Source organism: Epinephelus moara, chromosome 1 (genome assembly GCF_006386435.1).
Source record: "Epinephelus moara isolate mb chromosome 1, YSFRI_EMoa_1.0, whole genome shotgun sequence".
NCBI classification, from domain to species: domain Eukaryota; kingdom Metazoa; phylum Chordata; class Actinopteri; order Perciformes; family Serranidae; genus Epinephelus; species Epinephelus moara.
This window is the reverse complement of record NC_065506.1, coordinates 20,675,705-20,700,919: the sequence shown is the minus strand read 5'-3', so window position 1 is coordinate 20,700,919 and position 25,215 is coordinate 20,675,705. Positions and strand designations below refer to the sequence as shown.

At 42.8% G+C, this 25,215-nt stretch overlaps 2 protein-coding genes across 3 annotated transcripts in view; one reads left to right on the top strand and one right to left on the bottom strand.

Annotated features, from left to right (window-relative positions):
* Nucleotides 1-20,517, top strand: part of kif26ba (kinesin family member 26Ba) — a 123,565-nt gene extending 103,048 nt beyond the window's left edge. The window contains exons 13-28 of the mRNA XM_050054496.1: nt 12-344; nt 439-615; nt 1,066-1,192; nt 1,386-1,644; nt 1,743-1,844; nt 2,019-2,146; nt 2,481-2,660; nt 2,843-3,159; nt 4,238-4,928; nt 6,200-7,119; nt 7,303-7,553; nt 8,078-8,251; nt 8,360-8,574; nt 13,241-13,512; nt 14,844-14,994; nt 16,576-20,517. Of these exons, the coding sequence (XP_049910453.1) occupies nt 12-344; nt 439-615; nt 1,066-1,192; nt 1,386-1,644; nt 1,743-1,844; nt 2,019-2,146; nt 2,481-2,660; nt 2,843-3,159; nt 4,238-4,928; nt 6,200-7,119; nt 7,303-7,553; nt 8,078-8,251; nt 8,360-8,574; nt 13,241-13,512; nt 14,844-14,994; nt 16,576-16,724 (4,446 nt within the window). The 3' untranslated portion in view covers nt 16,725-20,517. The remainder of the gene's footprint in view (nt 1-11; nt 345-438; nt 616-1,065; nt 1,193-1,385; nt 1,645-1,742; nt 1,845-2,018; nt 2,147-2,480; nt 2,661-2,842; nt 3,160-4,237; nt 4,929-6,199; nt 7,120-7,302; nt 7,554-8,077; nt 8,252-8,359; nt 8,575-13,240; nt 13,513-14,843; nt 14,995-16,575) is intronic.
* Nucleotides 20,518-23,929: 3,412 nt separating this feature from the next.
* smyd3 (SET and MYND domain containing 3) overlaps nt 23,930-25,215 on the bottom strand; it is a 106,101-nt gene continuing 104,815 nt past the window's right edge. The window contains exon 12 of one of the 2 annotated variants that reach the window (XM_050054571.1): nt 23,930-24,796. In XM_050054571.1, the coding sequence (XP_049910528.1) occupies nt 24,680-24,796 (117 nt within the window). In that variant the 3' untranslated portion in view covers nt 23,930-24,679. The remainder of the gene's footprint in view (nt 24,797-25,215) is intronic. The other variant, XM_050054562.1, reaches the window with a different exon arrangement.

Sequence of the window (25,215 nt, the reverse complement as noted above, 5' to 3'; positions counted from 1 at the left end):
TCCCTCCTCAGCAATACACATCCAGCTCCTCTGGAGGAGAGAGCTCCTGTGAGGAGGGTCGCATGCGTCGCCCGACCCATCTGCGACCTTTCCATCACCGCGGGGACAACGACTCCGACCTTCCGTTGTTGCGACTGTCCAGCGACCCTGACGAGTATTCGAGCAGCGAGCAGTCATGTGACACTGTGATCTATGTCGGCCCGAACGGGGCTGCGGTGTCAGATAGAGAGCTGACGGACAATGAGGGACCGCCAGAGTTTGTACCAATTATTCCCGCTTTGCTTCGAGGTAAAACACCAGAGCAGCATCAGAGTCAGAGTCAGGCAGCTGGAGCACAGAACAAGGTAATTTGAATATATTTACATTTAGAGTTTAGACAGTCAGCTGTGATCAGGAAGGAAGGAGGAACTTAAGTCTCTGTGATTTCTGCTCCAACAGGTGCAGTCTCAGCCAGAGGACCAGCCCAGTGGCCCCTCTCAACCCCTGCCTCAGCCCTCTCAGTCACTGCTTGGGCAGCCGTTGGCCCCTGTGCCAGAGGAAGGAGCCGAGTGCCTGAAGTGCAACACCTTTGCTGAGCTGCAGGAGAGACTGGACTGCATTGATGGCAGCGAGGAGGTGATGAAAGTTTTCTGTCCTGCTTTTTCTAAATAGAGATGGTGTATTGAAAGTCTGACAGCTTTGACAAGTTCAACATTCTATTCAAATGGAAAAAAAAAGTATTTTGTTTGAATCTGCTTGATATTTTCTGTATCTGCATAACCTTGCTTGCTGTCACAGCTTTTTTGTGATGGCAATTTTCTGTCCCTTTCAATTATGTTACAAAAAACTGCATTTGAAAAGGCATGACTTTATTATTGTTAAGATATTATGTAAGGTACCTTGTTCTTTGCTGATGCTGATGCAGGTCTTTATGTTAGCAGCCCAAGTGATCTTGTTTACTCTCATCCACCACCTGTGAAGTTCTCTTTCCTACATAAGTGTTGACATAAGTGGAGAGCATTTCCTTTGTCAGCAGTCAAGTCAGACTATCTTATATTTCATTCATCATCCTGTCCCTTTGTTTAGGTGGCAAAGTTTCCCTTTGAAGAGGTACCAGTGAGCAAACAAGGTGCCAAACAAGAGCCATGTCCATCGTCTGCAGTCCCAACCTCAGCTCCCTCTGCTCCTGGCTCTGCCACAGAAACCAAAACAGGTAAATTCATTATTATATTTACTCTATATCAATGATGTATCTCAGTGACGTTTACTTTTGGAACCCAAATGATTCGTGACCAAAAACACACCTTTAAGGCTCCCGTGGACAAATGTGACAAGTCAAGTTTCATCCATTTCTGTAACCTTCAGTTGGGTATTTCGAAAATGTTTCTCTGCCCAACATCCCACAGATTCTGCATGTGCTGTAGGAGGTGCAGTGCAGATCTCCTCCTCGGCAGTAGCAACCTCAAGGAGGAGGACCAATGACCAGCAGCTGCAGGATATCAAAGAGGTGGTTGAAGAGGCAGAGCTGGCCCAGATGATGATCCACAACCTCGCTCAGAGTTCTGGTTCCCCAATAGTGACTAGTGCCAGGAGCGTAACAGGAAGCAGCAGCAGCATCACCTCTAACCCCCTGCACAGGACCAAGAGCTCCCAACTGCATGACAGGTTAGGACAGGTCTAACTATGAGTACTATTTAGTTGTTGCTGTAAGCTTTTGAAAACTTTAATTGACAAGATGTCTCCTTTACTGTCTCTCTAAACAGCCATGAGAGTCTGAATGTGGGCAGTAACACTGATGGGAAGGCACGACCATTAGGATCACCTCGCCTTGGCATCGCCAGCCTGACCAAAACCTCGGACTACAGGTAGAGTAAACATATCCTGTATGCATGGGCAATAATGTTGAGTGATTTGGAAGATGTTCTTGCTGATGTTTCAAACCATAAGTAGCAACAAAGGACCTTAATGTGTAAGAACAAAGAAAAAGACAACAGCACCAAAGACCAGCTCCATAATGGTTGCTCCTTGTTGCTCCTCAGGCCTCCGTCCTCCCCGTCCCAGCGGTGTAAAGTGTACACACAGAAGGGCGTGATGCCGGCAACGCCCCCTCTGTCTTCACACACTCTGGCTCAAGACGGCCAGGCCACAGATGCTCTCACCTCAGACAGTATGCATCTTTCTACATGTTTATGCTGAATACTGTATTAGTACTGCTTTAGTCTTACTGATGTCTAAACTGTCTATACGTGCATCTCCCTCCTGCAGGTAATGTTATTGCTGTTCATGTCAACACCTTCACCAGGAGATAATAGAGTCTACATAAATGCCTTAAGGCAAATTAAATATGGTCACACACTGAGTCACCTGAGCACAACACAGTTTATCAGTATAATAACCAGTGGTTCCAAATTGGCATCATAGTGTGAAGCCTATTTCCTTGTATTCTGCTCTTGGAAAACAAAATGAATTTCAACGCCAAATGTGTGTTTCTAATTCTGCAGACAGTTTGGCTGCAGACAGCGGCCGATCCTCCACAGAGTCCCTGCTGTCCAGGACTTCTCCAGTGGGCATGAGCCCACAAGTTCGGGAGCCAACTCAGTCTCTTTCTGCCAGCTTGGGATCAGCTGAGACACTCTGTGATGACGACGTCCCACCAATACCCCTGGACACACACAGAGATGGTGAGTTCCAGTAAAAAAAAAAAATATATATTTTTTTTTTTACAAGGAGAGGGGGCATGAGATGCAAAAATAAATCATATGAGTCATATGGAAGATTCAGAGGGAATTAGCATGACAAATATGAACAGCTTGGAAAGAAACAAATGTGGTAGCCTTGTTCTCAGACTTTCCTCCACTTGCAGCCTCAGGACGGGCAGTGTCTTCAGGTACAGTTGGACCTCTCTCGCTCAGGGAGGATGAACTGGTGTACACTGTGGCTTCTGGATGTGAGGAGGACCTTGATGTTACAGCTCTCATGGACACTCAGGGCCTGACCTGTCGTCCCACAAGCATCATCAGTTTCAAAAGCGAATGTTGCTCCGTCACCGCCCTCGCCTCGGGCTCTCAATCCGTCTGCATCATCAGCGGTACTGCTGAGGATGGAGCTGTTGGGGATTATCACATACCTGCAGGTCCTGCAACAACCTCAGGGGTTACGGACGTTGTTGCCATGGCAGAGGTTGGTGTGACTGACTTGCTTTGCCTTTACAGCGACTAAGATCACTTAGCATGTTGAAATGTGTCCTAAATTGAAGCTAATGAGCTGAATTAAGCCTTAGGAGCTGAAGACAGAACATTACCCACCTTAACAGAGGCCATAGGATAGAGTTGTGAGGCCAACATGGCTGCGAGTGAACTCTAATGCGAAATTCTGGGTGCATTCCAAATCGCCTACTTTTTCCTTTTACTTCTAGAAGGTACTGCAGCTGCTCTTAAAAAGTATGTGCTGTTGCATGCAGTATGCAAACAATCGGGACATACTACTTTCTCATAACACTATGTCCTGAACTTTGAACCTCTTGATATTATATCTGTTACCTTGGAGATAAAACAAATGGCACTTACCGAGTTCGCCAGAGACAGATAGATCAACGAGGAGAGCTCTGCTGTTGTAACTTTGCGATCTATGCAGTTTAACTTTAAAGATTAACAGCACAGATTGTAGATGGTGGTCATCAGTTACTTGAATGTCATCCGTCATTGATACTTCTGTCAGCTGTCAATCAGCTGTCAAACCCTTGTCAAGCTGTCATCTGTTTGCAGCTCAGTTGATGTGATATATCGTCCGCTGCACAGAGGATTGTGGGTCAGAATAGCTGGCTTACATACTGCAATATCAGACAGGATGTAGAAGAACATCCTGGTATTTTTGGCAGACTGCCTCTCTCCATAGTATGGTAGTATGGGTATTGGAAAGCACAGTCCGTCTCAACTGATTGGCTGATGGACACAGTGAGTCCATTATGGGGTTCTATAAACCATTCAGTCAATCGTCTGGTAATCAAAAGTAGATTTAAATTTTTTTCAATGCTTTACAGAATCAGGATGCATACAGTTAGTTTGCCAAATGTATTATTTAATTTCTTCAGTCATACTTCATTTGACATGATAATCTTTAGCTGCCAGAATGTGAATAAAGTCTGATGAACATGGCAGCCTTTTCCTACAGCTTGACCAGAGCCTAAATATTACATTATGTATATCCTGTTTTTTGGATTTCAAGATGCTATACCCAACTGCATTGTGTCCTGTTGTAGGTGGCCATGGCCAAGCTGCGGATAGAGGGTGAAGCATTAGCCACGGTGATGTCTAACTGTGATTCACCAATCTCCTCTTGGATGAGTGATCTGAGCATGGGCAGTGAAGCTGACCAGTCCCTCCACAGCTTCAGTCAGTCCCAGAGCCAGCAAGGGGAGGCCCTGGCTGAACCTGAACCCAACCAGAGCCTTCCGTTTGGAGCAGAGGGGCTGGGGGGTTATGAAAGCTGTGGCAGCCCAAGAAGAGGGAGTCTGGAAGGAGAGGTGGTGCTGTCAGAAAACGGGAGTGATAAGACAACTCCAACCAAAGACAGGCTGAGGAAACTGCCTCCCTCCATGGCTAAAACTAACATCCAAATTCTAGCAGGACCTGGTAACCTCTCTCCCTTCAAGACCGCCATCAGTGTGCACCCATGTGTGGCCGTCAAACCCATGGTTATACAGGAGCCAACCATCCTCTCTTCACCTACCAAGACCGGCTTAATAAAAGACCCGAGCAAATATAATGCACCAATTTTAGCTTCGATTTCCAGTGAGATGAGCTTTGAAGACCCCTGGCTGAAGCGCGGCATGGAGGAGGGGAGGTCCAGGGAGCTTGTGTGTGAAGTAAAGCCAGAGAAGAGGGACGTAGAGCATTCAAAGAGCCAGGCTGGAGCTGGGACCGGAGACCTCCGGAGCTTCTGCAGGGATGGTAAGCAGGGCTGGACTGGGGTTATAATTCAGGCTGGGAATCCAAAGTCAGCCAACACATTCACAGACCACCTACAGTATACGATAACCGCTATGCTGAGATATTTTAACTGTTTGTGCCACTAACATATCTGCCATTGTTTTACCTCACACAAACACTGCCTTATAAAAAGTGTCTTCAGTTTCAAAAGTTAGTCAACTGCACTTCCATAATTACGGCTACAAAAATGAATAGAAGGTAGATGGTGGGAGGTATTTTCATCTGACAGAACGTTGATACGAGCATAAGGGTCTTAATTTTCCAGTTTTAAAACATACTCAACACAGGAAGGGCATTTAAAAAAAACAACAAAAACAACTAGGTAAAAACCTAGTATATGGCTGGACCATGTATGAAATGCTAGAAGACTTTTAATTTGAAACAGGTTTCAATTTCACACTTTCACACTTACACAGCAGAAGGAACCTCCTTTCTCTGGAGCTGTACCTACTGATCAGCTTCTTTTTGCTCGATTAAACACAACCCTCCTCTCTTCAGCTCCGGTCAGGGATGTACGTCCGTACATGACTGAATGACTGCAGCCGTCGGTCACTACGGGAGCCAAATTCTACAGATAATGACAATTTGTAGGATGTCCTATCAGCGGTGATTACCAAAAGGAGATTTTTGTCATTGTGGCTGCATCCGTTGCAACACTGTAACACGAAACATTCACTTCAGTTTCAATCAGTGACTTATTTCCACTTCTCCCACAACCGTGGCAGCCCATGCTGTTATGCTAACATTACAGTGGTTACGGAAAATGAGCTGGACAAAGTTGTCACTCATCTCATGATAGTGATGTGTTTTCCTATGCTGTGACAAGAGGGTGTTGATGAATCATGAAGTTGTCAGATTTTACTCATGTAGCATGGCTAGTTAGCTAGCTAGCATGCAAATTCCACTGTGCTATCATGTTACACTGGTGACAGAAAATGGGAAATACAGTAATACAGGACTGTCTGTATGTCAGCACCTACTAATTTTGAAGGGGTAGCAGCAAGTGGGGAAACACCAACATTCACATCATCAGTCACTCTGCCCAATGGTGGAACTTCATCACTCACCTCTGCGTTCCAGCCAAACACTTACACTCATGGCCAACCAGCTGGTCAGTGACCAGTCTGGGTATGATAACAAGTAACAGTGAAATGTTGCTACAAAGTTAAAGATCTACAGGATTTGTGAATAAAATATATGTTCTTTCTTGTTTGCCATTCTTCCATCCCCAGGTGGGGATCATGGCAGCTGTAGTTCAGGTGGTGAGGTTGCATCATCTCCAGATTCCTTTAAGAGAGTGGTGGATGGCTGTGAGATGGTCGCTGTTGTCGCCCAGGGAGAATACCTGACTAGTATCTACAGCCCCGATATCCATCGAACTGCCAGTCTTCCTCGTGGCTGGCACCGTCTCAACCGCCATGACGGCTTGGACAATGGAATGGAGTACCGCAATCTTGGCGTCACCACTTCAACTCCTTGCAGTCCCCGTGCTACACTTGATCGCCGGGGATCAACTGGAAAACAGGGCTTCTTCTCCCACAAGAAAGGGGGAATCCCACCTCTGCCACCAGTACGGAAGTCCAGCCTCGACCAGCGGAACAGGGCAGCCAGCCCTCTGCACCAACCCGGCCACGGAGTTTCATTACTGGGCGGCTCAGTAGATGATGCAGGGATCATCAGACAGCGAGGCTCCAGCATAGACAGCAGCAGACTATTCAGCGCCAAGTTGGAGCAACTTGCAAACAGAACCAACTCTCTGGGTCGGGTCCACAGCTCTCACAGTGGATCCCACCACTATGACTGCTTCTCTCTGGAGAGGGGAGGGAGCCTGAGAGGGGGAGGAGGAGGAATGAGGGGGGACAGTACCATGCCTCGCACGGGGCGCAGCCTCACCCGAGCTGGATCTGTGTCATCTCCTACTGGAAACACCGCCAACCCCAGTTTCAATACCAGTCCTGGTCCAAGCAGTGCTCCACAGTCACCAGCCAAAACCAGTGGCCAGTCAAAAATCTCAGCAGTCAGTAAGCTGCTGATGACCAGCAGTCCCAAATCCAGGAGTCTGTCTGCATCCAGCACCAAGACGCTGAGCTTCTCCACCAAGTCTTTGAGCCAAGCCTCAAGCCGCAGCTCCAGCCTTCCTCCCAACGGAAAGGTAGGAAGACATGACTGTACTGATTAGACAAAACTACATGAACCATCCAGTTTTAGAAGTGACTTTCAGACCTTCCTCTTTGTGCACTTTCAGTTTTACACAAAAAACACATTCATCACATTCAAGTTGTCATGATCCTCATTTCTTCATCCACCAACCTAAGCCATTTATCTGTGTCCTCAGCCCCAGAGTTCAGTCCAGGGCCCTCTGCAGCAGCAGCAGCAGCAGCAGCAGCAGGGACCGGCCCCTGGATCCTGGTCTACCCAGTCTTTGAGTCGCAGTCGAGGGGGAAGCCTGGCTGCCAAGCTGCCGCTCCGGGCTGTCAACGGTCGAATCTCAGAGCTCCTCCAGGGAAGTGCAGGCTCCCGTTCCAGAAGTCATGCCCAGGGAGGAGGCACAGAACCAGCAGAGGAGAGAGGAGTCGGAGGGGCAAGGTTAGTCGGTTTTACTTTATTTCATTTCACATTTAAAGCATTTACTAGAACATCTTAAACAAAGACAATTAAACCAAGTGCAAGATTCACAGAGAACTTCATATAACTTGAGTTTTTTACATGACGATAAATATGATGCACAAGTAACAGTTTCTAAGAAGTCAACACAATTAATGTGTTATATAAGAATATCATCAATAACAGAGCTGGCGTAACAGTTTCCTGATGGAGAGAACCACAGAATAGCTGTGTTAAACATTAACAATAAGATAGAGCAATAAAGTGCAGCCACTACTGGTGTGTCGATACTGCGGAAAATGTGTTTTGAAACCATTTCAAATATTCGGTATTGATAAATATATATTTATGACAGCACTTCTAAGGAGTAAGCTGCAATACTTGTTTCAAGTTAAGGGACTTTTTTGTACATTATTCCCTCTTTACTGCCAAGTATTAGCTTAAAAAGGCAGAACACCCATAACTGTTTATGGGTTAAACTGTTTTATCCAATTTTATGTTTTCAGTGGAGTGGGAGCTGGAGCAGGAAGTGGTGGTGGTGGTGGTGGTGGTGGTGGTGGTGGAGGTAGCCTGGGAGAGGAGAGGGCAGCAGTGGTCCAAACACTACCCTCTCCCTATAGCAAGATCACAGCTCCCAGAAAACCACACCGCTGCAGCAGCGGCCATGCTAGTGACAACAGGTATAATCTTAAATTCATTAACAAATATTTAAAACAAAAACCTTTTGGTGCCACCTAAAACATTTATAATTCATATTAATAACTGCGATCTCATTCTGCCTCTAACAGCAGTGTACTGAGTGGTGAGCTCCCTCCAGCCATGGGGAAGACAGCCTTGTTTTACCACAGTGGAGGTAGCAGTGGCTATGAGAGCATGCTGAGAGACAGCAGTGAGAACACAGGAAGTACCTCCTCAGCTCAGGACTCCCTCAGTGAGCACAGCTCAGCCACCACCTCCTCCAGACGGAGCTCCAAGAGCAGCAAGAAGAGCAGGAGCAACACAGGTCACCATGAAACACTTTTTAAAAAATTATCAGACTGCTTTAATAACCTTTCACTGACAAGATTGGGTTGGGGGTGGGGATTTTAAATGATGTAATTAGCCCTAATCAGAGGCTACAGCACCCTTTAATTTAGATATGACAGAGCTATTAGTGTGATCTAAATCAGTGGTTCCCAACTCGTGGGTCACAGTCCAAACGTGGGTCATGGGTACATTCTGAATGAACTGCAAGTGACCTGCAAATGTGTCAAAACACACTTTATTTTAAAGCACAGCAAATTTTTTTAACTGCCTGCAGTTCCCTGCTGTAGAGTGAGTGACTAACGGACAGCTACTTGACAGAGATAGCAATCTACTTTGAAAACTAGGGTTGCAACAGTATGAGATTTTCACGGTACGATAAATTATCGAGTTTGACAGTTTCATGGTATTACAGAATCAGAATGACCCTTAAAGGAATGAAACCAGAAGGGTTATTGTCGGTTGGACAAACATTTTATTGCTACAATTTAAACTTAATTATTAATGGAAGTAGGTGTAAAACGTCGCCCTTTAGAAATTGACTAAAATAAAAGGGAGATTCCACGTCCAGTTGCATTTTTTTTTTCAACATCGTCGATAAGCAAATGTTCACAGTATGATAATCCTGAATTTTTCTTCAACCCTATTGACGAGATGGCCAAATGCAAGTATGACACTGAATGTATTCAACTGTGTGGACCTTGAACTAATGACTAAGGAGAAATCTGGACCCCGTGGCTTGACCAGTTGGAAACCACTGGTCTAAATAACACTGAAAGTCAGGAACCTACGAACATGCTATGGCAACAAGGGCACAGAGTCTCCAAAATCTAATGAGAAATGTACTGGTGGTTAGTTTTGTAAAAATTAACATCTTAATCAGTAAACACAACACCAAATGCAGTGCATCCTGTTCTGAATCTGTGTGCGTGCTAAGCGTGCACACTTAGCGCTGAAAATCACCTAATTCTTGTGTTATGACATCTGCAGAGGTGAAACCTTTCACAAGATGTGATCAGGGACTGCTAAAGCTTTAAAAATAGAAAGTAGAAAGCTATTAAATAACAATAGAGCTGATAAAATGATGAGAAAGACCGCTATGAGGTGAATCCACTGGAGAAAAAGCACACTGAAAAAGCAATGGACAGGTGAGGGACAAGTGAAGGAAGCTGTGGCTGCAGAAGGAGGTTGCAGGTAGGAAAGGTGACCCTGACCACCCATCTGTGAAATGGTAAAGGGAATCTGCTGGTGTGGGCTATAATGAATATATATTCACCAGAACAGCACACAGAGAGGCTGCTAATGTGCCCACCAAATTACACTCTACTGGTTAGCCACGAGGATGGATATGTGCATAAAATCAGATTGGACAGAGGCAGCTCTTCCTGGTGTGTCTCTGATTATTAATTTAAATTGGAGTAACCCTTTCTGTCCGTGTGTGCAGGGTGCAGCTTTGCGTCCTGCAGCATAAAGTCTGGATTTATTCTCCTTTCCATTTTAACCACAACTGATTCTGCGCTTCAAGGAGAGCAGTCGCTGTCAAACTGTCACAGGAAGACAGAGAGGATTACTCTGTGTTTGTCGCACATGTTCAGGATGGATACAATAATTCAGTCCCGTTTCAGGCAGACAGAATATAAAAAGTAAGAGGAAAAAGGACAGGTGTGCCACAGTCTGAAGCAATGCGTGAAGATGTTGGTGCGAGCGAAATTTTAATCACATCTCCAGCTGAGTCTCCCTTCGTGCTCGATTTCCATTAGATTGGATTCACTAACTCTTTTCAAATTTTATTCCATGTCTACCTCTCCTCATCTTTATTTCATTGATTCTTCTCCTACATTCATACAACTCTCTCTCCCCCTGCAGACCCTCATTTTCTCCCTGTCCTCTTATATTCCGCTTCCGTCTACGTAATGACATACTAATGTCTTTGCTTGACCTTTCTGTGCCACTGTGAGACCAAAAGTCACCTGCAGCCCAATCTGGAAATCCATCGGTAAAAAAAAAAGGAAAAAAAAAAGAATTTTTTTTTCTTCCTTTACCTCTGGAGGCACTGCCTGTAGTTTTTCGACTAACGAAAGTGCAGGTGCTTCAGGGATTGCTCAGCCCCTTCACTTCCGGCGGTGCCCCCAGGGAATCGCCGTGTTGTTTACAAATACTTCGTGTAGAAAACCAGCAGAGTTTAACTATATATATATATATATATATATATATGTATACATGTATATCACATTTTTCACTAATCTGATGTTTGTACAGTCTATAAACACAATGATTGAACAAACATTACTATTTCTGTGTGCATATAAACACAATGATTGAACAAACATTACTATTTCTGTGTGCACGTTTTGTAATTATTAACATGGTTATCGTAGATTAGCTGGGCTAACCGTTAGCTGTTAGTCCCGTTAGCGGTGTCTGTAGTNACGAGACGGCGTTTTGGGTGGAGCGGTCGCCATGGATGCGGAGCTTGCTGTTTCTGTAGGTACACATTTCCTGGGGACACCTGCACATCTCGGCACCGCCCCCTCCATTGTGATTGGCTAAAGCGCAGCATCGTTCAAACTCAAAGCCCCCCCCCCCTGTAGTCGTCTTTCACACAGGGCTGCCCACAGACTCTACAATGTAAATTGCAGAATCTGTCTTGAGAGATTACCTGCAGCCTTATTAAAATAACCACATTCTCTCTTGTCCCTCTCGCGCACCGTATCTCTCAGTTCCTGGTTAGTCTTATGACTCTCATTCCTACATGACTGACAATTTCTGTGCAAGCGTAGTAGGTAGATTAAAGAGTGACCTGCTGCTCTCATCTGTGAGCTTTATGAAAGGAGAATAAACTTTTTTATCTGGCGTCACACTCCATTATCCGTTCCTCATTCCCTTTCTGCGTCTTCAGTCACTCAGTACTTTTATTTGTCCTTTCCTTTCTGCCTCTCTCCAGTGAGTCATCCATATCATTCTCTTTCTTCTGCCAACCATGAACTCTTTCCTCAGCTGGCAATATTCTGCTTTTATATTCATTTCCTATCTTCCTGCTTTACCCTGAAAGATGCTTATTCTGATGCAACGCAAATAGAAAGGTGAAAGAGTGGGGGTTCTCTGTTGAGTGCAGTGACACTTAAGTTGTACTGTATCTACTGTATAGCTGTGGATTGATGCGTGAACACATTGAGAGTTGAAAACATGTTTTTTCTTGTGTTCACTTTTTCCTCCTGAATGATTCTATGTGATCACTAAGCCGTGTGGGCCCACCAACGTGTGTCCATTATTTTAAATTAAGGGTATAGTTTGACATTTTGAGAAATGTAACTAGACAAGACTACACCTAGCAGCTGTTAGCTTAGCTTAACACACAGACTGGAAACAGCTAGCCGGGCTTTGTCCAAAGGTAACAAAATCTTCCTATTGGCACCTCCAAAGCTCACTAATCAAGAAGTTACACTGTCATTGTCAATCCAAATGAAAACTGAGATTTAAAAATGTCAATTTGTTGTTTTGCGGGGAGTTATACGCAGCAGCACAGTCCATACGGACTTGGATTGGGAAATGGAGGGTAACTGTTTCCAGTCCCTGTACAGACCAAACATGGAATCTGAACTGGCAGCTGGAGGTGTGCCAGTTCGCCTCCTGGGCACTGTCGAGGTGACCCTGAGCAAAGCACCCAACCCCAACTACTCAGGGCACCTGTCCAGGGCAGCCCCCTCGCTCTGACACCCCTCCATTTAATGCATGTATGGATTCTGATTGTGTCTATATGTGTGTGTATTTTGTGACTGTGTGTATATGACAACAGAGTGAAAAAAATTGAATTTCCCCTCCAAGATTGATAAAGTATATCTTCTTCTTCTTTTACTACCACCAGAGACTGTTGATAAACCAAGACAGCCCACTTAAGATGAATGCGAGTACACATTATGACCATTTCCTTCGCCCCTAGTCACTGAAGTAAATATTGGAGCCATTTTTCACAAGCCCCAACCCCTCCAGACATTCTGACACTGAAATGGCATTTTTTCAGACAGACAAATCAGGAGAAAGGTAAAACAAGTGGCAAAATAAGGAACAGACATTAAATTTGTACTGTAAAAATTTTTGCATTGTTCTGAATCTGATTTTATCCACTCACATGAAGTTTGCCACACTACCAAACAAGGTGGAGGTATGTGGGGGTGAGACAACCACGGCCACTCAGGTGACTGGAAGTGTATACCATTTTGTACCATTGGCGCAGCTGGTAGTGCATTATCTTCTATAAGAGAGTACCTTTGTTACTACTACTTTCTTGGCCATGTGCAGTGATTTCCTGGACCCTTATTGTTGCCATGAGGTTGCCAGGCAACTAGCACTCTTTTTTTGTTAAGCTAAGCTACCTGGCTGCTGGTAGCCTTATGTTGAACAAACAGACAGAGTGGTATCGACCTTCTCATCTAACTCAGGAAAGAAAACATAAAGAAAACAGTAATGCAGTTTTAGAATTACCACTCAACGATGGGGATGATTTATATCACTCAATATATGACTAAGAAGGTTGAAGGTAACTATTTATTATCAAAAGTGTTTCTGTCTCTGGAAACACTGTGATTATCTCTGTTGGCGTGAAACACTATTTCTTTATGTTACCTTCATCTTATTTGTTCTTTCAGGCCTCCAGCGTCGTCGTCTGATCCCGGCTCTGACCTTGGACTCGTCGTCGTCCTCCTCCTCACCTTCTCACCGCTCCTCCAAACAGGCCATCACTTCATCTTCGTCCTCTTCCTCCAGCCCGGGTGCATGCTGGGTAGATGGTCCACTGGGGCCTCCAACTCCCTCAAACCTCAGAGGTGCAACTGCAACGACAGAAACCTTCGAGATCAAGGTGTACGAGATTGATGATGTCGAGCGACTGCAGAAGAGGAGAGACAAAGGAGGGAGCAAGGTGAGAGAAAGAATGGAGGCGGGTGAGGCATGGGTGAGAGGAGGGAAGGAGAGACAAACCTCAGCTACATGGTGGCTGCATCATTGATAATGATGTACTTTAACAATATCCAGTTCCAACTAGACTACATTTAAAATCTCTGGCCTTAAAGTCGCCTTAAAATACGATTATTCACCACAGTTTCCCCACAGTGTTGTGGATGTCAGTATTCAGATGGGACTAGTTTAACCAGAGAATGTTTTCGGCAGCTGTACAGGTAAAGGAGGCTGTGACTTTGTGAGAATTGCAAACATTGCAGGAACAGATCAGACAAAAATTCCCCAATCTCTATGAGTAAGAGAAACTTCTTCACATACAGCAGGGCTAAAGTGAAGGAAAACAGTAATATAAGGCAAAGAAAGGAGGAGAAAAGAGAGATTAACAGTGTGGAAGACTGGATTTGGAAACAAAGGAGGCTGCAAAAAAAGCAAGGAGGGGTTAAAGAGAGAAAGTGTGTGAGGTGAATATACTGTGTGTTGGTAGAGACAGGGAGAATGAGGAATGGATGTGAGGAGAGAATTACAGAAGGTGGAGAGCCAAAGAGCAGAGAAAGAGGCCCAGAGGGCAGGAGGCATATTGCACTCCATGTCAAAGAAATTGATTGGATGACTAATAGTTGTGGAACAAATTAAAACGCAGTAAGTGTTCTGTTGGACAGTGTTGCTGGAGGAGGCTGGCGAGGAGAGAAGACAGGAAGCAAAGGGATCTAAGTTACAGTACTGTAAGTGATGATGAGGAACTTCAGAAAAAACAAGTTTTAAAAATACAACAGTAAGGATTTTCACAAAATGAATGAATCAACATTAGCATTATGTTCTATATGAAAATTAAGCCATTCCTCTGAATAAATCTACATTATATTTCCCTCTGTGTTGCTTCATGTTAGAAGTTATTAAATATTCCCCAGATTTAGCAGAATACAGAGTGCTACTGTGAAACTCATGAAACTGCTGCAAATACATGCACAGTGCAGGTTTTTGGGTTTCTACTCTTAAACCTTTTTGTATTCAGGAGAGGCAGCATTGTGAGCTTTGGGAAAGAGGGTGGGAGAGAAAACCATGAAATATAGATTTTCCCTGCAGCATGCCTTAAGAAAGCCACTTAACCCCCGACCGCTCCAGTGAAGCTGCTCACTGTCCAAAAGAGCTCGGCTGCGGTCACATCCGGGGTCGATGAATGTCAAGCAGGCTGCTGCTGAAAGGGAGCTACATGTGTTTCACAACACACTCCGCCAGATAAAGAAAGGTGAATGAAATCCACATCCGCCTGTCTGTCCTGTCTCTGTGTGTCAGGAGGTGGTGTATGTCAGTGCCAAGCTCCGTCTGTTGGAGCACCGTCAGCAGAGAATCAGTGAAGTCAGAGCCAAGTACCAGTGTCTGAAGAAAGAGCTGGAGCAAACCAAACAGTACCTGATGCTGGAGCCGCACAAATGGACCACTGAGTGTAAGTAAGACTCTGATGCATCAGCGAGTCTGTGTGTGTGTGTGTGTGTTTTATCATGTACTCTACACTAGTGGTCCTCAACAGGTCAGAGGACGATTTTTATGATGATTTCTTGTAAAGTAAGACATCATCCATGCCATTGATTGTTAAGCATATTTGTCTCTATTATTTCTTGCCTGGATTTGAAATTTAAGCACTCTACATATATATGATGGCAGTTTTATCCAATCAGTTTATTTCTGTTTGTTTAAAATGGTTCTTCAATTGCTATGTTATTTTATATTTTTCTTATTGTCAGCAAATAGAATGAAAGCACCTCTGGATTTTCTCATTTCACAGTTCACACGTCTTCGATTCCTTTCCTCTCTCCCTCACATCTTAAATGTGTTTGATGCTTCTTGCGGTTGGTGCAGCACATATAGTGGTATTACGCAGTTGTGACCTGGGTGACTGAGGGTCTGAGCGCCGCGCTGTGCACCTCCCAGATCTTAAAGCTACGCAGACGGGGGTACACAGAACATTCCGAATGACTGGCTAGCTGCAGAGCGCAGATGTGTGTATACACCAATTCAAGTTTCTGGCACTTTGAAAATGGAGTGCTTTGATGAAACGTTGGGCGAAGCAAGTCTGAAGGTGTATAGACCAGACTGCTTTGGCCGCAGTCTCTATGAATGACCAGATGTTCACGGGGGACTGTGCGTGGTGCCGTCAGCATTGCACCAACCACAAGAAGCAAACATTAGTCCCTCCCACCTGAGATTCAAGGAGGACAGTTGAGGAGAAAGAAGTCAGGGCAACTGGCATGTCACAAAGTGAGACATCCGTGCTTCTTAGCCGTCATTTTAAGGCAATATCACTTTAATATGACATGTGACACAGCTGCATCATGAGCTGCGTGTCACACCGATTGCGCCTCAGAGATGTAGGAAATACCCACAAACAGGATACACCTTTGCATCCTCACTTTTAGCTCCTCTGGCAAGCCTCCTTTCTCCTCACTCCTCGAGGTGCATTTTGACAATTGAGACATACTTCAGGATGGTGCGCTTTAATCAATTTCCAGGTCACAGGCAGTAGGGTGCAGGAGAGAGGAGACAAGGAGGCTCAAAATAGACAAATAAGAAAAGCCCCCAAACTAACAACTGTCTATCCTGTATGCAGCTTATGACAACAAGCCCAGTGGTACTTTTCCAGTATGTAAATCTTTAAAAAAGGCTCATAAATATAAAGTTTCATATACGGTAATTACAGCGGGGCACTGTAATTTTCTAGCAAAGTTGACTCAAACAGGAGCTGCAGAATAACACACAATTGGTGCTCTGGTGAGGTATTTACAGCAGCAAGTTTGATAGTTGCAATGGAATTCTTTGACACAGAGGAATAATATCAGGCTTTGGAAAATACTTGTTACAGGATAAATTAATCGCTGGTTTTGGTATTTTCATGGAATATGTTGACAATAAGAAAAATATATATTATATGACCAGACTTATCCATTTAGCTGAGATATATACTCTTGAACAAAGTACATATAGCAGTGTTTAAACAAGCTGTGTCACACTCTATCTCTGCCATATCCAGTTGAGCTACAGCAGGCTTACGAAGTGGACTCACTGGAGTATCTGGAAGCTCTGGAGACAGTGACGGACAAACTGGAGACCAGAGTCAACTTCTGCAAAGCCCATCTCATGATGATCACCTGCTTTGATGTGTCCTCAAGACATCGGTAGACAGATGGAGGGACGGAGAGCCGGAGGACGGAGAGGCAGACGAACAGCTGGACTCAATTAGATGTCGACATTTGGACCCTTTGCCTGACGATAAATCAGACACCTTCAGAAAACATCTCCTAAACAAATACATCTTACTGGATGACTGGATAGTTGGTAGGAGGGAGATGGGGATGGACTGACCACTGGATCCTGCATGTCATCCTTACAGTATGTCTCCTCCAGATGTAAATAGGCAGAAGGACAGATGGACGGGTAGATGGAGGGATAAAAGATATATAGAGGTATTTAACAGGCCAACACATAGATGAGTCAGTAGATTTGGGTCATGGTGACAGAAACAGAAGTTGAACAGCATCTACTGAATGGGCCACTTTGAATCAGTTAAACATGGCTGCCCAGAGACACAGCCAGACAGTTCTGAGTCTGAAAAGAAACATCAAACATCACCAAGAGAACACGGTTTCCCAGAGAAGTGAATAATTAGCCCACTGAGACACCTCTTACACCGAGCCAAACATTTAGGAATGTATTGAGAGGAAAGGAGTGGAGAGAGGAACAAAACAAAACAAAAAAAAAACCCACCTTTTTTTTCAACAAAGACGGAGAAAGAAGAGGTGCGGGAGAGGAGAAGAACAGCTCCTCATCTCCCATCATTTCAGAGGAGCACTTTTTAGAGTTTTCGCAGTCGAGAGCCATTTGGCTGTAAATAGAGTGCTGACGACAGAATGGCCTGGTATTGTTGTGCAGTTAATAAAAAAGACTGACCAAGAGAAAGACAGGAGGACAAAGAAAAAAACGATTTAGATAAGTGCCTTGTGAACATTTCAACAATACCAAGACCGATTCTCTTTCTCTCTGAATTTGTGTACATGCAGTAAGTATGGTGCTAGCATAGAAAAAAGACCACAAAAGATCAGTGTCCTAGGAAAATCTGAATTTATAGCCATTTCTGAATGTGATGTTCTGCTGTCAGTGTTTCACTATATCATAAACAAAGTAATACTGTATGTTTGAACGGTCTTTGGTACACTGATGAGAGATGAGACTAAATTTAAACTAAAAAAAATTAAAGAGGACCTCGAGAACATGGAGACACTAAGTCCTCTTTAAAACAGCAAAATGTTGCAAGGACCAAAAATCCAATTAGACATACATTAACATACATGATTTTTTTTAAGGACACAGAGTTATGTGTGTTTAAACAAAGAAAAAAAAAAGCTAGTTTCCCGTGGCGTTGTTTTGGACTTTACCCACAAACAGCACATCTGAGTTTTGACCCTCAGGGGCATACATACATACATACATACAGTATGTTTCCCTTGATACAGATGTAATGGCTTTTTCATGTTCACAAAGCAATGAAGCGTCTGAGTCACACGGGGTGGAAATGAAAATGTTTTTCTCTGCGATCCAGTGAGTGAAGTCCGTCCGTCGATCGCCTTGACTGACTGACGCGCAGACTGTCTGTTATTTGTATCCGTGTTGTTCTGCTCTATTCTTAAAGAAACTGAATGATTCGTCAATGTGTGTGTTTTATATCGAGGTATCATTTTTTTATTTGAGTGCAATGGGACCATGTAGAGATTGTGAATGATAGGAAGAGAATGGAAATAGGGTTAGCAGATATTTAAGAGTAAATTATGAGACGGACACAAGTTGGCTACTGAATAAGCTCATTGATAAATGTGTGAATTTAGGCTGGAAACACTAACATGGGACTACAATTATGGCTACATAAATACTTCCAGTACTGTCTTTATTAAAAGGACACAAACATAAAGGACTAATTTAAACAAAATATATAAAGGAATGAACGAGAGCTAAAGAAAGAAAAGGATGATGACCAAATTACGAGGCGCGGATCTCTGCCTGGTTCCATTTTTTTGGACGGATAGCAACACTTAAGATTTGTTAATATTATTATCTATGGTGCTTGAGATGTTTATGATCTAAATGTTGTACAAATATAAATATATGAAAGAGCTCGTTTCCCTCTGAAATACAGAACAAATACCCTTCGAATGCTTCTTCTACATCGCTGTCATGGTGTCTGTTGTTCGCCACCCTCCTCCCTCTGAATGCCTTTTGCCCAGCAAGCAGAGAGCATTCTGGGAGATCCTGTTTGTTGTCTGAGAGGTAAAAGGAGGAACAGACACCGACTGTAATGATACTGGTGTGATTTGTCAAAAGTGTCACAGTGCTAAATTTATCTGTATCCTAATTGAACAAACGCAGTTTTGATCTTTTTCCACTGGCCTGACACAGAAACAGGAAATGACTTTAAATGTTTTGATCTCCGCATGGCTGTGTAAAAAGGTAACAGTCATTGATTTCATGAAGGGTACACCTGCAGTGACAGCCGCGAGATAATCTAGTGGTAAATTACCCCAGAAACTGAGATGCTTTTGACAGACTGGACCTATGAAGCGTTTTCACAGGAGGCGAGTGAAGCAGCCCGGCGATGCCTCTGAACGCTTCCTGTTTTTATCTCCCACTTCACCGTGCCAGTCATGAATGAAGGTTTATTTTTGAGCTCAGGAGAGCAGAATCGCTTATTAATGTTCTTATTTATTTACACCTTATGATCTTAAAAGTTACTATGCATTAAGAAAAGGAAAAAATAACTGTACATACTTTGCTGAGCCCATGTCATATATAAATATATATACTGTACACATATCATATATGCGCTCATTTTTATTTTATATATCTTCTGTTGATTTTGTTTGCTCCTGTTGTTCCTGTTGGAGACTTTAATGGGTTTCCTAAAACATTCACATTCAGGGTACTTATGTGATTCCAGCACAATAGAAATTTCAGTCGATTAAATATGGACCAGAACGTAAAAATGTTGATGAATTTTTTTTACATGTGAAGAAGAAAACTGTGTTGTTTTCAGTGAGATGCCAGTATATCCTACAGTATTACCTACAGCCTTGTGTAATTAGCAGTGGATGTTTTGGGAACCCCAGCCTCTGGTTAAGCTACATGGCCTGTACGTGTTTCCAGATTTGAGATGCTATGTGTGAGGTTTCACCCTCGATGTGTCAGTGCCAACTCTACCGTGGTAGCGCTTTATAATTCTAGCAATAATTGTGACAAACGGCCAAGGTTTTGGTGGCCCCATATTGTTTATAGCTAACATAATTGTCCACGTAAACCTTTCAGGAACAAGCGTTCCTCTCTCATCGGAGGCAAAACAGACGCACTCATTGTCAGGTGCTTTACATAAAATTATTCACAAAATGCCATCTGTTATATCAGGTTGAAGGGCAAAAAATAACAACGCAGTCTAATGAACAAATTAACGATGTGTTTTTGGAGGAGAGTTCAAGAATTATAGTGTGTTATCTGGAAATCTGACACATAGCATCTTTGAGTTCTTAAGCAGTATTGTGTGTTAAGTCTGGGTCAGACCACATTTTCCAGAAACAGATTTCATCAGCAGCTGTAAGACACTTTAAGTTGTTGTAGGACAGTGGGTCAGTGGTCGGAAAAATCTCTACGTAACCGATTAAAACTAGTTTGTGTGTGTTAAAAGTGCCAATCTGTTATGTAGAAGACTGAATTATTTCCTTTGAAAACTGCCCAGCATTACTGCACATGCTCAGTGGAAACAGGTGAATGTGAAGTGTGAGGTGTTCACTGTCCGTGTGTTGTTTCCATGACTTAAGACTGCACAAAGTCCTCTGCAGATTGACTGTTTTTGAGAAATGTGGTCTGACACATTGTGTTGATGGAAGAGCAAGATGGAGGGATGTAAATAAAGAAAAGTACTGAAAGAGTTTCACATCTGATTCTTCCCTCTTTGAACACATTGTCCATGGACGAAAATTTATGCATAAAGCACCAGACATCTGTCCCATTCCTGATGGGATACTTACATTTTGCATTATGACTTAAAAACATTATAAACTTTACAGATCTATAGCTGTTTGTCCAGATGGTGAACGGCATCATACGAAGTGACATAAGTCATATAGAGAAAATTTAAGTTTAATGACGGACCAAACAATCAAAAATAAACCAGGTAACTACAGAACATGCAGGCTCTTGTGCATGATCTGCACCTATCAGCTTAACAACTTCTGCATGTTTAAAACTTCTTTAAAAAAGAGGAACTTAAGTATATTCACAGCCATGTCCTTTACTATATTTCCTATATTACCGAGTTACCTTAATGCACCTCTTACTGCCTAATGAATTCTAGCTAGCTTCTCCAGAAGATAAATCCACTCCCCCAACTCAAGGAAATGTGCTTGATCTTACACTGTCTGCCTGTTATATACAAGATATTATTAGTTCCTACTATGTGTGTGTGTGTTTGTGTGTGTACCTTTGCCAGCCTGTAGGCAGCTTCCTAGGTGACAGAATGCCCTGTTGAGCCTGCTTTGATCATCCATACACAGCAGGGAACAGGAAGGAGGTGAAAGAAGGAATTGGAGAAAGAGGGAGAGAATAGATGAGAGAAGAGAGTAACAAAAGGGAAACGCAGGGAAAGAGGGAGATAAGTGAGAAAGAATAAGAGTAAAGGATTATGTTTTAGAAGAAGGGGAGAAGAGAGAGATGGCAAGGAGGAGCTGGAAGTGTGCAGGAGAAATGAGATGGATTTTAGGTTATTAAAAAAAAGACAAACATTTGAAAATACAGTAAGAGAATGAACTACTGGGTAATTTTAGGCAAATAATATGCGATCATAACTCACTAAATTAACTCTTTTCTGAACTTCCCTTCTCGCTAAAATCAGCTACCTCAGATAACCGCATGAGTTGAATTTGACAACTATCAGGTCCATCTAGCCTTTGCTTTAATTTTCTTTTATAAAAATGAATCTTCTCTGTAGTCTTCCTCCCAAACCGTCCAAAGCAGCTGAACTGTAGAGAGGTGCCTCTACAGATTTAGACCACATTAATATGTGCTCAGAAAAGAAAGATGACTTAACATTCTACTTCTATCTTGCTCTGTTCTTTTCAAACAAGATTTTTTAGCAACTTCAGTTTGCAGTAAAAAACAAAATAGCAAAAGAATGCAGTTGGATCGACCAACTGAAGACAGAAAAGCATCCCTAGAGCCAAGACGCCAACGTGGCTACAGCCACTACGAAAGAAACTTTCAGCTCCACAAGGGCTCGTAATAAAGTTTAAATGAGAGTCACTTACTGTCAAGCTCCAGGTTTTAAGAGCCTGCTCTGATTATGAAGAAGCCCAATCAAAGATGAAAGACAGATGGAGAGGTGATGAGGACATGGTGAAGTTGTCAGGTTAACGTGGAGATATTATTTTGCCTCGCTTTTTCATTCTAAGGTGAGACTACTCATGAATATATGGTAATATCCATCATCTCCTTATCACTGCGCCCTGAAACACAGGGAGATAATCGAGAAGCGATGCTGGAGATAAAATCTACCGTCTCTGGTTGTTATTATAACTTGAAACAGTGGCATCTCTTTGTGTAAGGAACACAGAGCTGAGAGGGGAGAGGAAAAAGTCAACTGTCGGACAGTGATTTTGACCTATTAAAGGCTCAAACAGTAAGTTAAGATGCATAAACTTACATAAAATAATGTAAAGATTTAACAATTTGACATACAGACTGAAGATACAGAGTGAGGGACAGACGAAGTGAGAGATGATAGCAGGGAGAGAGTAGAGAAGCTAGAGCAAATGTGAGGTGGTGAAGGGGGAGACACACATAGTGAAGGAGTGTCTCCAAAATGAGAGTGAAAATTGAAAATGGGGGAGAGCAAATGGCAGGAGGGTGAGTGAATGAAAATGGGTTAAAACCACTCGGTGTTCTCTTTGTGATTGGCTCAGGCTGCCTGCAGAGACATGAGGCGAAAGAGAGAGACGCCGACGAATAGTGAATTTAATTTGAAAGCCTTTGGGGGGTGAGAGAGAGACAGAAAATGGGGGAGAGAGACGGTGAGTGACAGAAAGGGAGAGACAGAGGGTTATGGTTAAGGGATAGTAAATCTAATTTGATGGCCGTTAAGAGGTGAGAGAGAAGAAAGGGAGAGGGTGAGAGATAGAGAGAAACAGAGCCAATGAAGTGAGTAATGGAGGGAGGAACAGCAGTATTGTACGGCGGGCCAGACTCTTCCACAGACCATTCAGTCCACTAGTTTCATTACTGCACGTCTCCATTCAATCTTCACATTTATTTCATTTAATCTCTTCAAGATGCAATTAATGAAAGTCGTTTCTCTTTTCTTCCACACATATCAGGAAAAAAAGGACTTGTTGTTACTGCCATAACTTCTGTAATTCTTTAACTATTGTCAATTTAAAAAACTAGAATTTCCGACTGGTGGCTGCAGCATCTATGTTTGTCCAGACTCATAAAATATATGTAGTGAAGACTCTGAAAGAATTCAATAAAAGGTATTACTCTAAGTGTATGCTTTTGGTGAAATGGAAGTTGTTACTATATTAACATATATGATTCTGATGAATAATTCCTGGTGAAACACACGATCTTGACTTAGAGACTATTTCTACAGAGAAGTACAGAGGACTGATAGAGAGTTTCACCTGAAGCTTTAAATCAGCAAAACCAGTGAGCTTGTGTTGGACACAAAGGTGTAGGCATGACGGTAGATAATACTTCCAATAAAAATGTTTCTTCAAAGAAGCTGCATATTCTTAAGCATGGGCGCTTCACACACATCTTCCCCCCGGCAGCACAGAGGATCTACACAATTAGCACAGTTTCAAGATGGACACCTGAGATTAGTGACACCAATTCAGCACTGACCAAATAATCCCCTTTCTTTCTGATGGCCAGAAAAGCAATTCTGCAGAACATTATGATGTCATAGTGAAATTAACCTTTAACCTTACTTCATTTTATCCTGTTTGTGTGAAATTTTGTCATAACTAGCGTATGAATTCTGGAGCCATGGCCGAAAACATATTTTGTGAGGTCACAGTGACCTCTGAACACCAAATCCTGATAAGTTCATTGCCGAGTCCAACTGGACGTTTGTGCCATATTTGAAGAAATCCCCTCAAGCCCTTCTTGAGATATTAAGTTCATGAGTATGAGACAGACGCAAGGTCACAGTGACCTTTGACCACCAAAATCTAATCAGATCATCGTTGACTCCAAGTGCTCATTTGTGCCAAATTTGGAGAAATTCCCTCCAGGCGTTCTTGAGATATTGGGTTCATGAGAATGAAAAAGACAGATGGACAGAAACCCCTAAAACATAATACCTCTGGCTGCGTCAAAGTTCAACATTGAAATAATTTTCAAACAATGTTTAAGGTTTATGAAACAACATTGAAACAATACTGGTGTATGACATTGATTCAACAGTGACAAACATCAGAATGCCAGTTGCCTCCCATAGTAGATACTGTCAGGTGTCAGGAGTGTCAGGATCGTAATATTTTGTAATATGTCATGTCACAATATGAAATATTTTGGGCTCAGTATGGTTATAAAACACCTTAACATGTGTCATCACTTTGTTCCACACTGAAATATCTTAACAACTCTTGGATGCACAGTTGTAAACCTTTCATGGTGCCCAGGTGACTTTGGTGACATTTATAGTTTTTTTTTTATATATTTTTGTTTAATCATTTGGTTTATGAGAAAAAAATTGCAAAACTAATGACATTCCCATGAGCCTCAGTGGTACTATGTGTTCAGTGCTAATCACCAAATATTAGCAAGGTAATCTATAGCTCAATGCACCAATGTGCCTGAATGCAGCCTAACAGATGCCATGCATGGCTGTACACATTCGACTTTTTAAAGTGGGTAACACAAACCTTAACTTATTTCATTCAGTTTTTACAAAATGAGGAATCAAGTTCAAAGCTTTTTTTTTAAGAAAATTCCTAATTAAGTATGAAAGAAAATGAACAACATTTAAATTTTAAGAAATGAGTCCTTTAAGACACATATAAAAGAGTCCAGTAGCAGTTGTCTCTTGTGGCTTTGTCTCAGTGACGTCTAAATGTCTGTTGACCCATCTCAGTGTGACATTCCTCCATCTTCATCAACAGATCAGTGGTCATGGGGTGATCATGACCATGGGTGACCTTCATGATCTGATAAGCCTGGGAAAGAAGAAATTAAAATGCTTAAGGATGATATATAATTTTGCTAGCTAGTTAATAAATGTAACAGGAAAAAAAACCCACTAACACAACCCCCCCACCCACCATAAATTCTACGCTCAGACTTTGTACTGTTTGTACTTTATCAACTTTACATTGTACAAAAGAAATTACTCACTCTATTCAGTGCAGTGACTTCAGCTCAAGGGACTAAAAGAAATATTGTTCACTGAAGCAACACACAGAATAAGGAAACACAACAGAGACAAAAAGACAAATGGCTACAGCACTGGACTCCCATATGAGGGTCTATATAAAAAACTGTGGGATGGAAGTCAGTAAAAACTTACAGTTCACCAAGGCGAGGCTCATATCCTGTCTGCTTCTCCAGACTTGGAGCATACTACTGACTGCCTTGT